Source organism: Accipiter gentilis, chromosome 27 (assembly GCF_929443795.1).
Source record: "Accipiter gentilis chromosome 27, bAccGen1.1, whole genome shotgun sequence".
Classification (NCBI taxonomy): domain Eukaryota; kingdom Metazoa; phylum Chordata; class Aves; order Accipitriformes; family Accipitridae; genus Astur; species Astur gentilis.
In genome coordinates this window covers 3,783,990-3,801,470 of record NC_064906.1, presented here as the reverse complement: position 1 = coordinate 3,801,470, position 17,481 = coordinate 3,783,990, and the positions used below count along the sequence as shown (strand labels likewise).

At 37.0% G+C, this 17,481-nt stretch overlaps 1 protein-coding gene across 8 annotated transcripts in view; it reads right to left on the bottom strand.

Moving 5' to 3' along the window:
• The window catches only part of CEP192 (centrosomal protein 192), a 95,722-nt gene that overhangs the window by 75,041 nt on the left and 3,200 nt on the right, over positions 1-17,481 (bottom strand). For all 8 annotated transcript variants that reach the window (XR_007509777.1, XR_007509778.1, XR_007509776.1 and 5 more), the window contains 11 exons: positions 17,031-17,185; positions 15,439-15,485; positions 13,765-13,897; positions 11,065-11,219; positions 8,521-8,661; positions 7,939-8,269; positions 7,413-7,553; positions 4,879-4,943; positions 4,611-4,802; positions 3,642-3,765; positions 1,494-1,624 (listed from right to left, as the gene is read on the bottom strand). Coding sequence is in view for 2 of the 8 variants with exons in the window: in XM_049830384.1 (XP_049686341.1) it covers positions 1,494-1,624; positions 3,642-3,765; positions 4,611-4,802; positions 4,879-4,943; positions 7,413-7,553; positions 7,939-8,269; positions 8,521-8,661; positions 11,065-11,219; positions 13,765-13,897; positions 15,439-15,485; positions 17,031-17,185 (1,615 nt within the window). In the remaining 6 variants the exon portion in view is untranslated. The remainder of the gene's footprint in view (positions 1-1,493; positions 1,625-3,641; positions 3,766-4,610; positions 4,803-4,878; positions 4,944-7,412; positions 7,554-7,938; positions 8,270-8,520; positions 8,662-11,064; positions 11,220-13,764; positions 13,898-15,438; positions 15,486-17,030; positions 17,186-17,481) is intronic.

Here is a 17,481-nt window from a genome sequence, read left to right as displayed (position 1 = left end):
GTAGACATGAAGTTGACCACAAACTTTGCCCTTGTGGCAAAGAAGGCCAGCAGCATCCTGGGATGCACTAAGAAGGACCTGCCAGCAGACTTTGGGAGGTGATCCTTCCCCTCTACTCAGCACTGGTGCGACCACATCTGGAGTGCTATGTCCAGTTATGGACCACCCAGTAGAAGAGAGACTTGGACATACTGGAGAGAGTCTAGTGAAGGGCCACAAAGATAAGTAAGAGCTTGGAGCATCTGTCATGTGAGGAGAGAGCTGGAATTGTTTAGCCTCAGGAAGACAAAGTTCAGGAGGAAATCTTACCAACGTGTATAAATACCTGATGGGGAGAGAAGGAGGGCAGGGAGGAGTAAAGAAGATGGATGCAGACTCTTCTCTGAGGTATCCAGTAAGAAGAAAGGAGGCAATGGGCACAATGTTAAATATAGGAAATTCTATTTAAATGTAAAGAAAAGATTTTAATGTTAACATGATCAAACACCAGAACAGGTTGACCGGAGAGGACCCAGAGAGACTATAGGGTCTCCATCCCTGAACATATTCAAAATGTGACTGACCTTGACCAACCTGCTCTATTTGACCTGGCTTTGAGCAAGAAGAAATGCACGAGATAATCTCCAGGAGTGCCTGCTGACCTCAACCATTCTGTGATTTGCCTGTGTTTGAGAACATTTTAGCATTCATATCAAACTAAGGGTGACCTAAACTTGTACAAATTGAGGGTAGGGTCAATCACTATCTGGATACACATTATCAAAACCCCTAATTGTTCATTTTGTGTCTAGAACAATAGGGATAAGGATAAATTAGAAAGAAAGCAATTATGACAGTACACAGTCAAGTGTACAACCCAACCAGTCCTTCTGCATTTAAGTCTGCACCTTTCATCATTTAATCAGCTAAACCAAGCCAAACTTGCTAGCTACTGATTCCTTTCAGTGACCACATCAGAGAAGGGCTGTTTCTGTAACTGAATGGGTCTGTAGTGTTCTGCTTGATAAGAAAAAGGACATGACACATTAAGGCAGAGAAGGTAGGTGTCTAAGATTACCAAATTGAAAATACACCTTTTTCAGACTTACACCACACCAGTATTTTTCAATTTTATCAAGTAAAATACTTTATCCACATGCACTAAGACAATTGTTTTATTAAAAAAAAAAAAAAAAAAATAGAAGGGGAAGACATAGCTAAAATTCAGAAACTTGATTGCAGAACATCAATAGCCTAGGAATCTCTGAAAAACTATGGGCTGACAGACCAAGTAACTCCAGAAGTGAAGTAGGAAGAAAAAGGAAAATGAGATGGTGATAGTACACCTGACTCACTACAGGAACATGGCATTCCAGTGAAACTATCCTAACAAACAGTGGCACCTGCTAGGATTCAAATGATCAATATAAAAAGCAGTGAGCTGATATGAAAGTCTAAATTTAGCCATATTCAAGTTCATAGTTGCACTTAATAGGAAAATAAAAGAGAAATACCTTTGCTTTACTTTTGGTAGCAGTTTCTATATTAATGCTTTTATGTATTCCAGCTGCAGTATCCATACTATGCCATGCGCCATCAAGGCTGGTAGAATTTGCATATTCTTTTGTTTGTGCTTCTAAATCATCTAAGAACAAAGAAAAAGACAGGGAATTAATTTACAGTAAGTAAATCCTCTAAAGACCTCCAATCTTGGGATACACATCCTGCCTTAATGCTCTATAAAGAAAAAAAAAAAATAGAGCTGCTATAAAGGCACAAAGCCAAATACTGCAAACATCAATTGTATGTAAACTTTGAGTACCGTACAGGAAACAAGTCACAAAATTAGCTGGCTTTATGAATACCATGCTTACAGTCTTCGAATTTTATTTTCAGGTAGCTTATCATATTAGCATAAGCTAAACAAACCTTTTCATAAAATGGTGTTTGCAAGATAATATGAATATAGACCAAACTCCAGTAGAAAACCAGAAGAGTTAAATCTGAGTAAAGCCAATGCTGAAGACAGGATTTGACTGAGGCAGATAGCAGTGAACTGGTGATTTTGAAGGATTATGTTTAGGAAGGACAGGTATGTTTCTGAAATCATCAAAACCACAAATAATCTTCTTGATTAGGAGATCAAACCCAGACTAGGAGGTATTGTTCATATAAGATCTGGAGGCTACCATTTCAATAAATGAGTTCCTGCTTGAAGGAAAACATCTGGACTCCCTAGAAGACTAAAACCAACTTTTAAAGATGCTCTGATTGGTGAGAAAGCAAGTATGAAACAACAAACATTTGGGGTTTGTTTGGGGGGGTGGGAGCGGGGTGTGTTCCGTTGTTTTTTTCTTACCCCCCCTTACTTCTGTTCTTATAGTAGATATTTGGGGTTCGGACATACTTCATATTTCAAGTAACACCCTCCTCAGGTTGCTGACTTCTCAGCTTCCTCTTCATCTGCTGCTCCTTAAGCAGGAATAGCACACTGGTATTGCTGATAAAAATTATTATTGCCAGTACTACTGAAAATCAGGTGGCAGTAACTTTTAATATCTTGGCCACAAAGTGACCCAAATACCTTCTTTCTTTAAAATTTCTAGCAACCCTCATATCAAAAGAAATGCAGACCACATTAGGGTATTTTTCTATTGTTCAAAGCAACAATTGTAACTGTACTTTAACAGATCAGACACCATGAACTCAGTGAACCCCTGGTATTTTTTGAAAAAAATCCCGACTATTGCATAGTGAATTTAAGCACACTAACACCAGATTTAAAAAAATCATTAGAGACCCTTTAAAAATATTTGCAAGGTTCCAGCATGAGGAAAATTACAGCTGTAAAGCTCTTTCAAGAAAGCAGGCTCCTTAAAAGCCTGATCAACATTTTTCACCAATGCAAAAAAGTATTTAAGTCACTGTACAGACTGTACAAGCAGGTTCATAAAGATTGATGTTGCCACAGTTCTATCAAGAGCAGTAGAGATGCTTTAAAGTGTACTCATCCTTTCCTAAACATACCTTATTAAGTTGATAAGCATACATATGCACCAAAATGCATGCTGTGATCTTTACATATAAAATTTTGGACAAATGTCCTAAATTACTACTTTAAGTTAAGCAGGTATCATGGGAGCATAACTTTTTTTTTTTTAAAGATGGTAGGAAAAAATGTAGACTAAGTTTTATGCACACACTGTCAGTTCAGCTATAACCTGAACTGTCTTCCTTCTTTCCCTGTATCCTCTATACCTGTATGAGCAAACAGACCAATTTTCTGAGGTTCTTTGTTTGGGGTTTTTTTGGCAACACATTTATACAATTTTTTCAACAGGAAAACCTCTGAACAGACTTTAATAATTACAAGACATTCTGGTCGTTACCCAGTATCTGGAAATGCTGAAATATCCAAGACAATTTATGGTAGTACTTGATATTAGAATGTTCTCTCTTGTGAGTATTTAGGTTCTCTGCTTTTTTGCGGGGAGAGGGGGTGAGAGAGGTGCTCACAGCAAAAAAAAAAGATATTTGGTGAATGAAAACTAAAGTCTTTCTATAGGAGGTTACTCTTAATAGTCTTTAATAGCTATATAAAAGTAATTCTTAACTACCATTATAACCACTGTCTAGGGCTGCCCCTTCTGTTCTATAATTACCTGGAAACACTTCAGACAATTGTGCAATCTCTTGGCCAGTGTCACCTCCTGATGAATCAGATTGCCTTAGCAAAGCAACAGGTTGCCTTTTCTTCGGAGATGTAATATAGTAACCAAAAGATGGCTGTAAAAATAAATAAATAAATAAATAAAATTACTCTGGAATACAGCATGAGTAAATTTAATCATTAATAAATAGGTTCAGTGGGCTTGCAAAGTTGTTTCAGCCACAGTGCCTCCACAGTTGGTGTTTGGCTTTCATACCACTGAGAAATAACATATACCTCCTAGCATTGCAAATGGCTAATCCAAACACACACACTTCCAATATATACATAAAATAAACTAACAGCTTATTTATACCAGTTAGACAAAAGAAAGTGCATATGCTCTCAATATCTCTGCCTGGAGTCATGCTCTGCCGCTCAGCACCAGGACAGAACACATCAACTCTACCAATTGACCAGGACACCACTGAATTACACAGGTGTATTTGATGACTTCCTCCCATTGTACATACTTGCCCACTTTTTTTTCTACTGAAGTTGTGCATTTGCCTAGATAGCACATCAACTATCAACAGCCATTCAAAGATACCCTCACTGTTCAAATACCCCTGTCCGACCAGCATTTCATTCAAATACTATGTGGATCATTTGCTTGGACCTCCAACATGGACCCTGTATATGGTGTACTTTTCTCTCTCTAATACTACACATAATTAGTTCCTGACCAAAAGGTAAAGATCCGGATTCATCCATAACACCAGCTAGCCCTTCACTTCAAAAATTCCAAGTGGAAAACAAAAGCCAATCTAGACCTGTCACATATAGAGAATTTTCTTCACAAGTGAACGTAAGAAAGTAGTTCTCGGAAAGAGTTAGTTATGATATAAAAAAAAAAAAGCCCAAAAGTAGTGCTAGCTGTTGTTCTTGTCCTTTCCTTGTGTCTTAATATTGAGATACATACCCGTTTCACATCACTGCCTCCACCAAGACAACCAAGAGCTTCAGATCTCTGACCGAAGAACTCTCCCAAAGACAAACGTAAATAACTGGCATCTTTGTCAAGATCAGATGTTCTCAGCAGAATGCAGCTATTGGCAGATTTCCATGAGGTATCTCCTAATTCAGATGCATTTAGAATGTCTACTTTTTCCGCCTGCAGACAAAGAGATTTCAGAAGTTGTAACTTGTAAATAGAGAACTATTCTGCTTACATTGAGATAATTAGTTACCTGCACAATTTTGTGTGCTTTTTCAAATTCTTCCTGGTCTTGTGCAATCATAGCTGCTGCTTCAGCTTAAAAACAAAGAGAACATTTATTAAAATAAGGCATAAGTTATTAAGTGCTGTCATTACTATTTTGTATCATTAAACTAAATTTCGAGCAACAGATGTTGCAATATTTCATTCTACATCTGAGACAGTTTGGAACACACTAGGAGTTATTCCATCCCATTATGGTGAGAAAAGTTCATATGAAATCCATTTTAAAAGAGTACTCTCTGGATTTTTAGGGGCCAAAGTAAAATCTGCATTTAACTAACTAGCGTAGTGGTGAATAAAGAAAGTCTCTTACAGCCTTAATCCCAAACCAAAACTATAACTTTTTTCATAGGTTATGCCACCCATACTAGCTAGAATTGAGCATTATATGGTTAATTCCAAACAAACTTTCACTACGTTTGGTTTTGAAAATTTCATCAAGGTGGTACCTGTGAATTAGAGCAAAAGAAACAGACTGGTTTGTACCAGTTCATGAAACACATGTGCAAATTAACAGGCCAAATACATCAATACTTCTTTTATATTCAAATGCTTGTATTATTTTCACAATTACAATTCACAGAACAATGAACACTTAAAGTCTCTTCACCGAAACGATGTGAAAAACTGCTGATCAAGAGATATTGCTCTACCACCTTATTTCAATGTTAAGGTATCATTAAGTCCATCAAAACTTATAAAATACGTGGCCTTGTACACACAGCATCCCTCGTCACAGAGGACACAGGGCAAATGGAGGAATACATTAAGAATGGACACAAACTTGTAACATGAATACAGCTGTTGTCCATAAAATTACTTACAGGAAGTTGCAATACATACTCTGAGGAAATAAACAAAGTTGGAATACATCTTTATTGAGCAATCCAACTGTGTTTCCCAAAGGCAACCTAGCACTATCACATGACACATGGTTAGATCCAGTTGAACTCTAAGTCAGTATCAGTTCTTCCTTAATCCTCTGTATAAGCCATACAGCTCTCTGAAGACTTCCTGAAGCACCAAACTGTCAAGTGAGCAATCCTGCACTATTGTATACAAGAATACACTGTGTGCACAGTGTGCTGACAGAGATAGACACGTCATAAATGAGACTCAGAAGCATTGCATGTAACATTTCCTTTCTGTCCCTACAAATAAACTCTCTCAGCTGTCAAACATCACACTTGAGCATTGCAGACAGACAGGCAAACTAGCAGCCAGAAAAATGCTAAAAACATTGAATCTGTAAGTGCACGTCTTCTATCACATGGACAGGTAAGCCAATCGGCTCAAAAGGAGAATTGCTTTAAAAACCTATCAGGTGGGAAAAAGCTAAATAGCCTTGGAAAAATTTACAACAGCCAAATATTGTAGTCACTCGACAAACTGAGTCTGTGATGCAGGAAAGTGTCTGAAATATCCTGGCATTTGAACAAGTAATGGAGGCACTCTGCTTTACTGACGTAGTAGATAGGGAAGTTTGTACCAAATTGGATCACATCTGCTTGTTCCAGCAGAAAACCACTACAGTGTTGAAAAACATTATTTCAATTAATCAACCCTGTCTGATCACTCATTCAAAATAAACAATTCTAGACAGCAACATATACAGCATTCTCTTTGAAAGAAGAGCATTGAGTGGACCGTGGACATGTTTAGAATACATTAGCCCATCCATATGTCAACTTCAGAAAAGACTAGGAGAAATGCTATTGCACGCATTGCTTGAATCTATCTAGTAAAACAGATGACCAGATGACATTTTGGTGCTAAGGAATCGACTTGGCTACAGCACTACGTGCATATTATCGAAGCCTGTATAACAAACATACAGACTCTCAAGAAGATCAGTCTGAGATAGCTTAAGGAAAATAAACAACTTTTTAAGTGAACAGGAGTTCAAAAAGCCTGGAATTTGTTTAAAAAGAGTCCGTAAAGCCCCTCAATAAGCTCCAACATTTTTCAGTACCAGTACCATTTTTCAGCATCAAGACATTCCCAAGGGGTTCACAAAAGAAATCACCAGCTAGTGGATTCAGCAGCTCTTTTCACATTCTAGCTGATTTTGTAGAAATTTCTTGTTTACAATTACTTCCTGTCTTATAACCATCATGCAATACAGAATGACTACTGTTTCCTCTTCTTGAAAAAAAAAAGGATAATAATAATTAAAGTCCAAAGGCAAAATTGTGGAAACGACAGCTACAGGAGTTACTTTTGCTCATACAATAGGTACCAGTGACACATTAGAATGCTCTTTGAAACAAAAGACTCTTCACAGGAACAGTAGGGAACATGGAAAGAAGCTATCAACTATAACTAATGATAATATCATTATAGGCTACTACCAACATCAGCTTTCAAATAATTTGTATTATCTAAAGCCTGAAGGCTTTGCAACACCAAATACTGATATGTTCAATTAAAAAAAAAAAAGACAACGAAAGTTTACTTAACACTATTACAGATAACAACAGCTATCTAAAAAAGATTACATACATCCAGTAATGAACTCCTCATTTATTTTATCATCTTCAGACAGATTTAAATCTTGTTCTTCATCAAATGAAGTATAATATGCAAGATCAGTCACCCATTTGCCCTCTTCATTTTGATAAACAATGCTGTGTGGTAAGTCACCTGAAAGATATATCAAATACTACACTGTTGATTAAATTAAAAAGAAATATGGCAAAGTCTCTTTAGTTTAGATTAAGGAGTTCACTTGCCAGAAGTCAGCAACAATTCAAAAAAAAAAAACCAAAAAAAACATAGCTCAAGTTGCTGCAACTGCAAGATTAAACTAGTTTCATCATCAAGTAAACAAGTTAAGTGCAATATACAACAGTCAGGTTTGTTTGTTGGTTTTTTTTTTTAAAAAGTCAAAATTTATTCACGCTACATCGGCTTTTATTACCAACCTGCACAACTAAAGAAAAATGCATAGCTTACAATTTTATTTCTTTCTCCACGCAACGAAGTCTGGTTACAATTGCATAGATGTGTTATACCTAAAGCAACCTACCTTTGTCTGTGGTAGCTAAACTTATGTTCTCACAGCTGTCTGCAGTTGGAGACAGGTAAGTATCAGGAAGACCAACTTCACATTCAGTTGCATTTGTCAGCAGTGCATTTGCACTAAGAACTTGAGGAGTGGTGGAGTGCCCCAAAAATCCTCTTGCTGTGTGTAGTACTTCTGCATCAGAAGCAGCAGCCTGACACTCGGAGGACTGTATTTCCTGCTTTGGAAGGACATCCGAAACATCACCTTTATGGCTGTCCATACACTGAAGTGAATCTAATTGCAACTCAGCAGCCGTGCAGGAATCTAGCACACCTCCAGTAGTCACGGAATTCTTAGAAAACAATAACCATTTGAAAAGTGTCAGAAGTGCAGTTGTTAACTGTTTGTGCTAACAGTTCTAGGTACAAAATAGTGCAAGATAACCAAGTTTGAAAAATATATCTAAAACCAAAGTGGTGTTATTTTTTTGTACAGAAAGGTTGGGTTGTTAGTTCAATCTCTCAACAAGTTTTCAAATACACTGCTACCTTCTACTACAGTCTTACTCTATATGATAAACAGAAGTTTATGACAATTTCATACCAGTTGCTGTACTGCTCTGGGCAGCACTTCTCTTTGCACAGGACATCCAGTTATTACTTGATTTTGTGAATCTTCATCACTGGCATTTCCAGAGTCTACTCCTGTCACAGCCTGGTAAGTGTCAGGAATCTGAAAGTTCTCCTTTTAAAAAAATTAAGATTTAAGTTACACTAGAACAGATATACCAAAGAAAAGAAAATTTTAAGAGTTCAGTTGTTTTTACAATATTAAAAAAATTCTCTAGTAAACAAATTATCATACTTTGTTCACTCATGTGCCACTGCCAGAGGCATCTCTAGCTGCTAGCACCACCACCAAGGACAATCGTTCCTGGCTATGCCGATCCACGAATCTGCCTCCAAGGGCATACACAGCAAGAAGACGGGAGGATCTATTCTTATTCCTACTACATCCCTTCATTCCCTTTAGCAAGGGCACCATGCTGCTACTCTTCCTGTTCTGGTTGACCCACTGCTGGATGAGGACTCCAAATCCAACTCAGAACCTGTTCTACTTGCCCAACTGCCTATCTACAATGGCAGTGAAGCAGGAACATCTATCCTACACAAATAGAGAAGACCTGAGGTCAGAGAGCAGAACTGTGTTATTCTCACTCTTCAAACAGCCACCTATCCCCTTCTTCACATACAGCCGTAAATCAGCAACTGGCAGCCTATGCAGACTACTTTTACAGGGTTAACATATCACTTCTCACAGCTTGGAAATTCTGATGTCAGTTGGGAAATTTCTGAAATTTCAGGAGCTACAGTTCATTTAACTGTTCCAATCAATCACACTTTCCCATTCTGGTCAAGCGTGCAACTGCCAGGATTGCATCCACTGTTGCAAAGCCAAGAAAATGGAAAGGCACTTAATCCACAGCAATCTGTAACGGAGCTAACTGCTGCTCAAAGGCAAACCACAAGCCAGCCACTTGCTGCTCTACACTTACCTTTCACACACTAACCAATTAGTTAAGAGACTTGTTCACTCTCCTGGAAAAACGAGTCTCTGTGATGCTATACACTTAATAAAACCTTGGACATTGCTAGCCAAGATAATAAACCAGTGATCAAAGATTTTTTATGAACTAGTTGTATGATAGAAAAGAAGTGCCAGCACGTTACCTTAATAGTTATAGAAACAAAAAATAAAACAGAATCAGTTACAGTTAAAACTGTAAGTCTAATTAAGAATAGCAACAAGTTAAACTACTGAAAATAGTTTTGTCACAGAACCATCATAGTAAAATGAAGCAATTCCTACACAGACAATAGGCCCATCTCCTGGACATTACAAGCAAGTTACAAGCAAGATCAAAAGATGGCCTTAGTTTCAGTTTAACTGACCAGCTTGCTGGGGCTGGAGGGAACAGGGTAAAGCAAGCATTTTATAGGTATTAGCTTTTTTTAATGGTGATTTGTCTTTCATCAAAAATTCTTTGCATTCAGAAGCTGGTAATCAAAATTTAAATCATGCCTTCACAAGATAATGCTATCAGTATAGGCTTCTGCTTAGTTACCAATGATATAATTTCCCCTTAGTGAACTTGAGAGGATCCCAAACACTTATCTACAAACATTTTACCATCTCTGACACTAAAAACCACCACTAGGAAGCTGAGAGGGGAAGCAAGGTGTGTAAGAAGCGTTCATACCTTAAAGCATTCAAGAGAATGCCTCAGAGGTACAGTAAGTTCAGACCAGCATAAACAACCCAAAACTCTAAAAGCAATTTTTACTTTTGAAATAAGGATTAAGAAATGCAGTATTAAGTAGTCCAGCAGAAAAAGTCCATCTTCAGGAAATATTACTGATGTTATATTAATTACAGGATTTCTCCAAGGACAAGTCTCCATCATCCCAGAGAAGGGACAGAAAACCAGTCTCAGCAGTTTGGGGTTGGTTTCTTCCCTCTTTGCAAGATCAAGTAACAGAATTGACTGCACAAGGTTCTCTACCAGAGCTGCTTATCAGAAGAAAGGAGAAGACTATACACATGACAATGAGGAGTGTGAGGAGCAGGGTTAGACAGGGGTGAAAAACCTGAATGGAGACCTGAATAAAGATGACAGCATAATAGGAAACTCTTCAGCTTTGCTGCAAGCCTTCCTGACTAAAGCCTCTTGGGACAGCCAGCTACTTACTTAATTCCACCTTATCTCATAAACAGCAAGACTTTCTGCAACAAACAGATGAATCGGCTGCTAGCTCTGCACTACAAGGAAGAGGAAAATAAATACAAAAATAGCTACCTAGCTTCTTTCCTTTTTTTTTTTTTTCTTCTTCCCCCAGGGAAAACCTTGCAGAGGGAACAGGAGAAAGTCAGAAGCTCACTCAAATAGCTTTGTTTCTAGTTTAGAGCTGTATTTGCTATCTTTACATTTTAAAAGAATCCTTTGCTGTACAGGCTACCTGTTGGACAGTATTTGGGTTTGTCAGGAAAGAAAAAAAAACCTAATTCACCCTGGCAGACAACCCTCAATGATGCTAACTTTTAAGGGCCACTGGGCAGGCTGAGCTTTGAACTTCACTTTATACCTACCTGAAGTAAGCCATTTTCAGAAAGCTTCAGTGCTGTACAGCATTCTGAGAGTTTCTGTATTTCAGTGTCTCCTCTTGTCATTTCTGGTTGTATCAGCTGCTCAAAATAGGCTTCTAGTTGGTTATCAAAGAACTCTTCATCATCAATATCGTCATCTATTGAAAGAGAAAAAGATATCCTGTTCACCTTTTATGGACATTTTATATCACCTGACATATTATCAAAGCAACTCCATAATTTTTAATACATTGAGTCTCACAACAGTCACACAGTCAGAGCAGACTTATGCTGGTCTTCCCTTAAAATAAGTGGGTCACAGAAACATGCAATTGTCTTACTCCATGATTACTAGTGATAAACAGCAAAACAAGATGACCATAAGCTATCATTTTAAGTCCCAGGCTATGAAGTGACTCATCTTCCTCCACATGATCTATACACCACCACATTTCAACTAGCAAATCATATACGTACTCACAAGTTAAAAGTAAAATATATGTAACATTTTTCAAACTTGACAGAACATGATTGAAGCATAGTTCCGTATTTCAATGGCAAAAAATGTTAAGTGCTATTACTAAGAACAGTACTATTCCTATCTGCAAAGTGACAAGTTTTCAAGACAATACTTTTTCTTGGTTTGGGGCTGGTTTTTTTAATTTGTGGGGACTTGGGGGAGAGGAGAGTTTCCAGGGCTTTTGTTTGTGTGTTTTAAAGACTCAAACATCAGTCAGCTTTTTAGGGCATGGTTAAACACATGGTTAAACTCTTAAAACCATTTTAAAACATGAAGAAACATGTAAAAACATTGTAAGCCAAGAAGTTGTTTGACATCATTACTTTTTATTCTTTCATTTCCCGAAAACAGCATCCTGTTTGTGTTTCTCCTTATTAAAAAAACAGTATACTCAAATAGGCCTTGCATTCATAAACTCACTCATTTATAAACTCTTTTGTTTTCCACATAATTAAAGAAATGTTAATTTTCAGGTTGCTGGTAATGGTTTAAGAATTCTCCATCAATTCTGCCTTTGGAGTATATTTCAATTCTTCACCCGCAAAAAGCTAATTCTTAAGAATCTTCTCAGTATTTCCTTCTGCCAAAGAGGCCTACACAATGCCAAGCACACAAGTAAGCCATCATTTTGCATTCCCAGTTTTGCCAGTGCCCTGTACAAAGAGCCTGATTTAGAGAAGCACATTCTTTCAACAAAATCAGATTTAGTTGAATTGGAAGTTAAGGATGCTCAGCAACTTTGATATTACAGCAAACCAATCAGGATCTGTTACATTTGAGAGTCAATAAATGAAAATCTGAATCATGGCTCTGTTTCCACATATGATACTGGAGAAGATGGAGGGACTGCAGCGGGCTAAGTTTCTTCAGTTTTTTCAAGAAGGACTAATACATACCCTCAGAACAAACATCCATAGAATGCTTTAAAAATCATAGAAGGATTAGTTAGTTACCTGAATGGTAGACAAATACCTATAATTCAAACTCAAATTAATAACACAATAATTGTTTTAATCTCATTTACCTATGTCTTGATTTCTTCTTTGTGAAACTGAAACAATCATCTGCTATCTTCCAAATAATGAGAAAGCAGATTAATGTATTTTACCTCAGATACCAGAGACTTCCTCCTTATTTTTAGAAATACTCACCTCCCAAATTTACACTAAATAACATGACAAAAATTAGTACATTGCACACTGACCAGGAAAAATAGAAAGATCAGTTAGCTTTACCAGTACTGGAACCATGAATAGGCAAGTATTTCCAGCTAATGACTACCAGCACCTTAGGAGGGCAGTTAAATGTAATTCCACACACTTGGGTGAAAGAAAACAATATTTTTATTCAGCAAACTATTAACTTCATTATTATACGCTTAATGCACAAGTGAAGTTAGACAAGAAAGAACAAGGAGACTTCAACAGACAGTCATGACATCTGTAGATGTCATGGGAGAAATCCAGTAACCCTACTTGAATGCAGGGCTGCTTGATCTTAAGACGGCATCAAACCTATTTATCACTCTGCCTTCCTCATTCTTGGTGCATCTGAGGACATACCCTGTCATCCTTCACATTATGGGCAAAGTCAGCTGCATTAATAAAGAAGAGCATGTCTGTGCTTCAGCAGCAGCCACTGGAACGGCACAGAAATTTCAAAACTCTTGTTTAGTTACAAGTTACAGAACTCAAGCTCTCACTTTTATCCCTGCAGGTAAACTAGACTTCTGACTTGGGTGTCACTGTGCTTGTGTAGCATCTAAAGAGAACTGAAACTCAAATAAAAGTTAATTCTAACTGCATGTGTATGTTCTTCATCATGAACGTTTATCTCTACTAATCTAAACTGAAACTGTAGCTAGGGTTATCACTTTATTAAATGAATGCCCATATTTCTACCTGTATTTTTGATTCGCAGTAACTGAGGACTGTTAATTCTTTAGAGTAAACTTCCCATTGTGATTTTCTCTGACAAATACCACAGCCACCTATTCCCATTACTATTTTAAAACAGCCAGTTTCCCAATGAACGGTTTTCCTTAATGTTCCTAATACTGGTTTTTGATCAAGCGCAATTCTATATTAAATACTTTGGTAAAACAATAGCTTTCTTCTCTAAGTATGCAATAACATTGTGTTATAATCCTAGACTCAACTACCCAGGGTTATAAATACACTTACCAGTGGAATCTTCTTCTGAGCTTGCAAGAGATGAGAGTTTCTCATTTTCCAAAAAACTTAAAAGGCTATTACTAAGATGATCACTTGAGCTTTCACCTTCTATCAGCTTTTCAGAAGGTTCAAATGGACCAACCTGTCAAAAGCATCCATACAGAAATGTTTCTAGGAGTTACTAGCTATTGCATAAATTCAGTGAATAATAAACAATTAATGAGGTTGATAATATTCCAAAACTCCACCCTCTCCGGGTTTTTTGTTTGGTTGGTTGGGTTTTTTTTACCCTACTTATCCCAGCAAACATTCTAGCTCCAATGGACTTTGACTGCTGGGTTCCAGAACGGATACATGCAAGAAACACAGGGATCATAAAGGGGAAAGAGGGTAAAAGCATCTGAATGACACCAAACTTAAACCTCAAAAATAAAATACTGAACCATTGCGTTAAAGAGTTTACACTTCATTCATTAATTACCCATTCATTAAGCTGCAATACCAACTTAAAAGTACAAAGACAACTCTCAATAGTTTCCTACACTGCTAAAACAGTGCCTCTTCAGAAATCATACACCCAGATCAATCCTTTGCTGATAGTTTCTTCAAATGAACATACTAAATTACTTATAAAGCAGTACTTCAGCTGAATCTAGCTAACTATAAATATCATATCTTTTATATACCTGAATGATTTTTAAAAACAGCACAATGTAATGCCTGTTTTGGATTTAGTCTCACATTCTTTCTTATGAACAGATCATCTTTTACAGACAGCAAAAAAGTCAAAGTTCATAAAGTAAAAAATTTGAAAGGGACTTGAATAATGGTTTTCAGGTGACAGTCTGTGAGCATTCAACTGCAACTCACTAACCACTGTGGTCCCTAGAAAAATCAAACAAAAGAAAACTAAATCAATTTATTAAATAACAGCTGACACATTAAGTAGTACATCTTGGACAGCATCTGGCTGCAGCCTGAGGCACATTTTCTGTAAGGGCCACAAGATCTCCCATTCCTGTCTGCCTTGTGTCTCTGTGCCCATACTTGTCAGCTTCTCTAACACAGTAGATAAACACAACTGAAGCACAGCCCTACCCATCAATACCTACAGCTATTTGCTAGCTCTGGGATAGCCACATACACAGACACACACACAAAAAAGGCAGCAGGAAGAATGTGTTATTACAAATGGCCCAGTTTTTCATGTTACAGATATTGAAGAAGTCATCTGAACTAAACATTCCTCAAAGTAATTAACAAGTACAGGCCGAAGTCAAATCAGGTTGATATTGTCTACATCAATTTCCAAAAGTATTCCAAAAAGTTCTTCAAAAAGCTTTTCACTAAGCTAAACTACAATTGGGATTTAAAATGTAAGGTCATTACATTGATAAAGAACTACAAGACAGCAGCGGCTAGGAGTAAACAATTTTCACAGCTGAAAAAGATTAGGTAGAGTCATACTCCCATGGCACTAATTCTGTTAAGTGATCTGCAAAAAGGAGGCAAAGTGAGGCACGACACATTCAGCATGCTAGCACTGTTACAAACTTAAGGGATATACAATATAACACAATAAACACAGTTCAATTCCCTCCCTCCTCCTGTCACAGAATTAAGTCTATTACAAGATTAATGTTAGAAAACCTTTAATTTCACTGTATTTAGAAAAGCTTTCACCTTGTTATTCTCACTGTCTGGAAGAAAACATACTCCAGTTGACAAATCTGAAACAAGATAATGTAGTGTAGTCAGTACTTATTATGCTCTTACATTATACTGCTAAGTGCTAACTCTTCTGCAAGATAGCAGACCAAGCCTCTTGAAGGTCTTGGCATACACCATAAAAATAACCCTCAAACATACATGTTATCACAATACCAAAGTTTACATGTTCTTATAACAATGACCTAAAGTATCTGGGAGTAATTAAAAAGCCAGGGCTTCATCAGGGCTAGAACTGTAAAAATTATGAAAGACAATCAATTACTGCCTCAAGGATTTCTATAAGGCAGTACAAAAAAGTAAGAAGTCCCAGGTTGCATTAGCAGAACTAGGAACAAGTGTTCTGTTCCACTGTTGCATTTCACCTCCTGGGCCAATTCTTTTTTTGGATCACTTGTAAGCAGCTTCCACTTGTCTTTGTGTTATATACACACATAATCCAATTGCAAGTCCCACAAGACAGAGAACATTTTAGATATGCACATACAGATTATGGCAAAAAAGGGTTCCTAATTCTTAAGTAATAGATGGGAATAAAAGACAATTTCTGGACTAGAATCCTAAACCTTGAATAAACAACAAGTTAAAACCAATTTACTAAATATAATCAGGCACTATCAAGTCCAAACGCTGGGCAGTTCCAGTTTTCCAAAGCATCATGATTTTTGTTGCCATAGTTACTGCCACTTCCTCAAGAGTACAATAAGTGACTGAAGTCAACACTTCACTGTTAGACGCGTGTTTTATAAGGGCCCATTTAGATTACAAACCATAGTATTTTCTAATTGAACATGTTCTCTGTTAAATTAATACTCACCTCATGAAAAGCTATGCAAATATTCAGATAAAGCTTAGAAAAGGATAACAACTAGAAATATGTATTTACTAAGTATATTTACTGAATTTTAAGGAACGAGCAGAATTTAATCACAGGACTGACATTAGCAAAAAACCCATACAAGTCCAATAGCAATAGCCACAATTTAACATAAGTTACAGAGTATTATTTTGCTTCCACTACTCTACTCATACTTCAAAAAAAGCATAGTTTTCATAGCAAGTATTCCAAACTACTTTTTCATGCATCATCTCACTAGAAAAGTATGTTTCCAGCTTCTACAGCTGCAGTTAAAGATCATCTGTCACAGGCTGGAATAGGGCAAGAAGAGAGACATTAGTTAAAGTACGATCTCATAGACTTACACCTACTGAAAGAGAAGGGGTAGAAAACAACTTACATACACTTTTTCCACAAGTAAAGTTCCCGAAATTAATTCAGATTCCTACTAGCATTCTAGTTATGGCATTTTATAGCAAACATTATTCTCACCAGCTTCCTGTCTAGTTTCGTACTTTGGGGAGAAATCTAAGAACACAACATCAACCACAAGCTTTCTCTGTTCTCACTTTGTTAAAATCAAAGAGATTCTTTTGCAAAGCCCATTTACACCATGCCATAAAGCAGTAAAAGGGTCGAGAAGACATCTATAGCTCAAAAAGTGAATTACACTGAAAATAAGTATACAATTCTTCTCAAATTTTAATACCTTCCAATCGTTCAAGTGGCAATACCTCAAGTAAGGTATCTTGACTGCGATTTGAACCCTCAATGACATTCTGATCCTGCTCTCCGTATATTGAGTGGGATTCTTTCAAACTAACAGAAGTTGACTGAGGTTCCTTAACTTGTGTAGCAACTTCCCTAGAAAGAGAATTATTTCAGTGAAAAAAATTAGTCAGTGAGATATATAGATCAACATTAGTATACAACATCTCTATAAAGATTTGATAAATTCTCATGCCTTCATCTCTAGGAAGTCAGCTGTTCCCATTAACATAGATTCTACAGGCCTATTACCTGTCATTTTACCCTGAAGGAATAAATATCAAGATTACAAGGGCTTCAGTTTCACAATCTACTGTGTGAAACAAACAGTGAAATTTATATAACATATGGCTCTACTTTTTTCTGTTTGTTCCTTTCCCTTTCATTTCTGC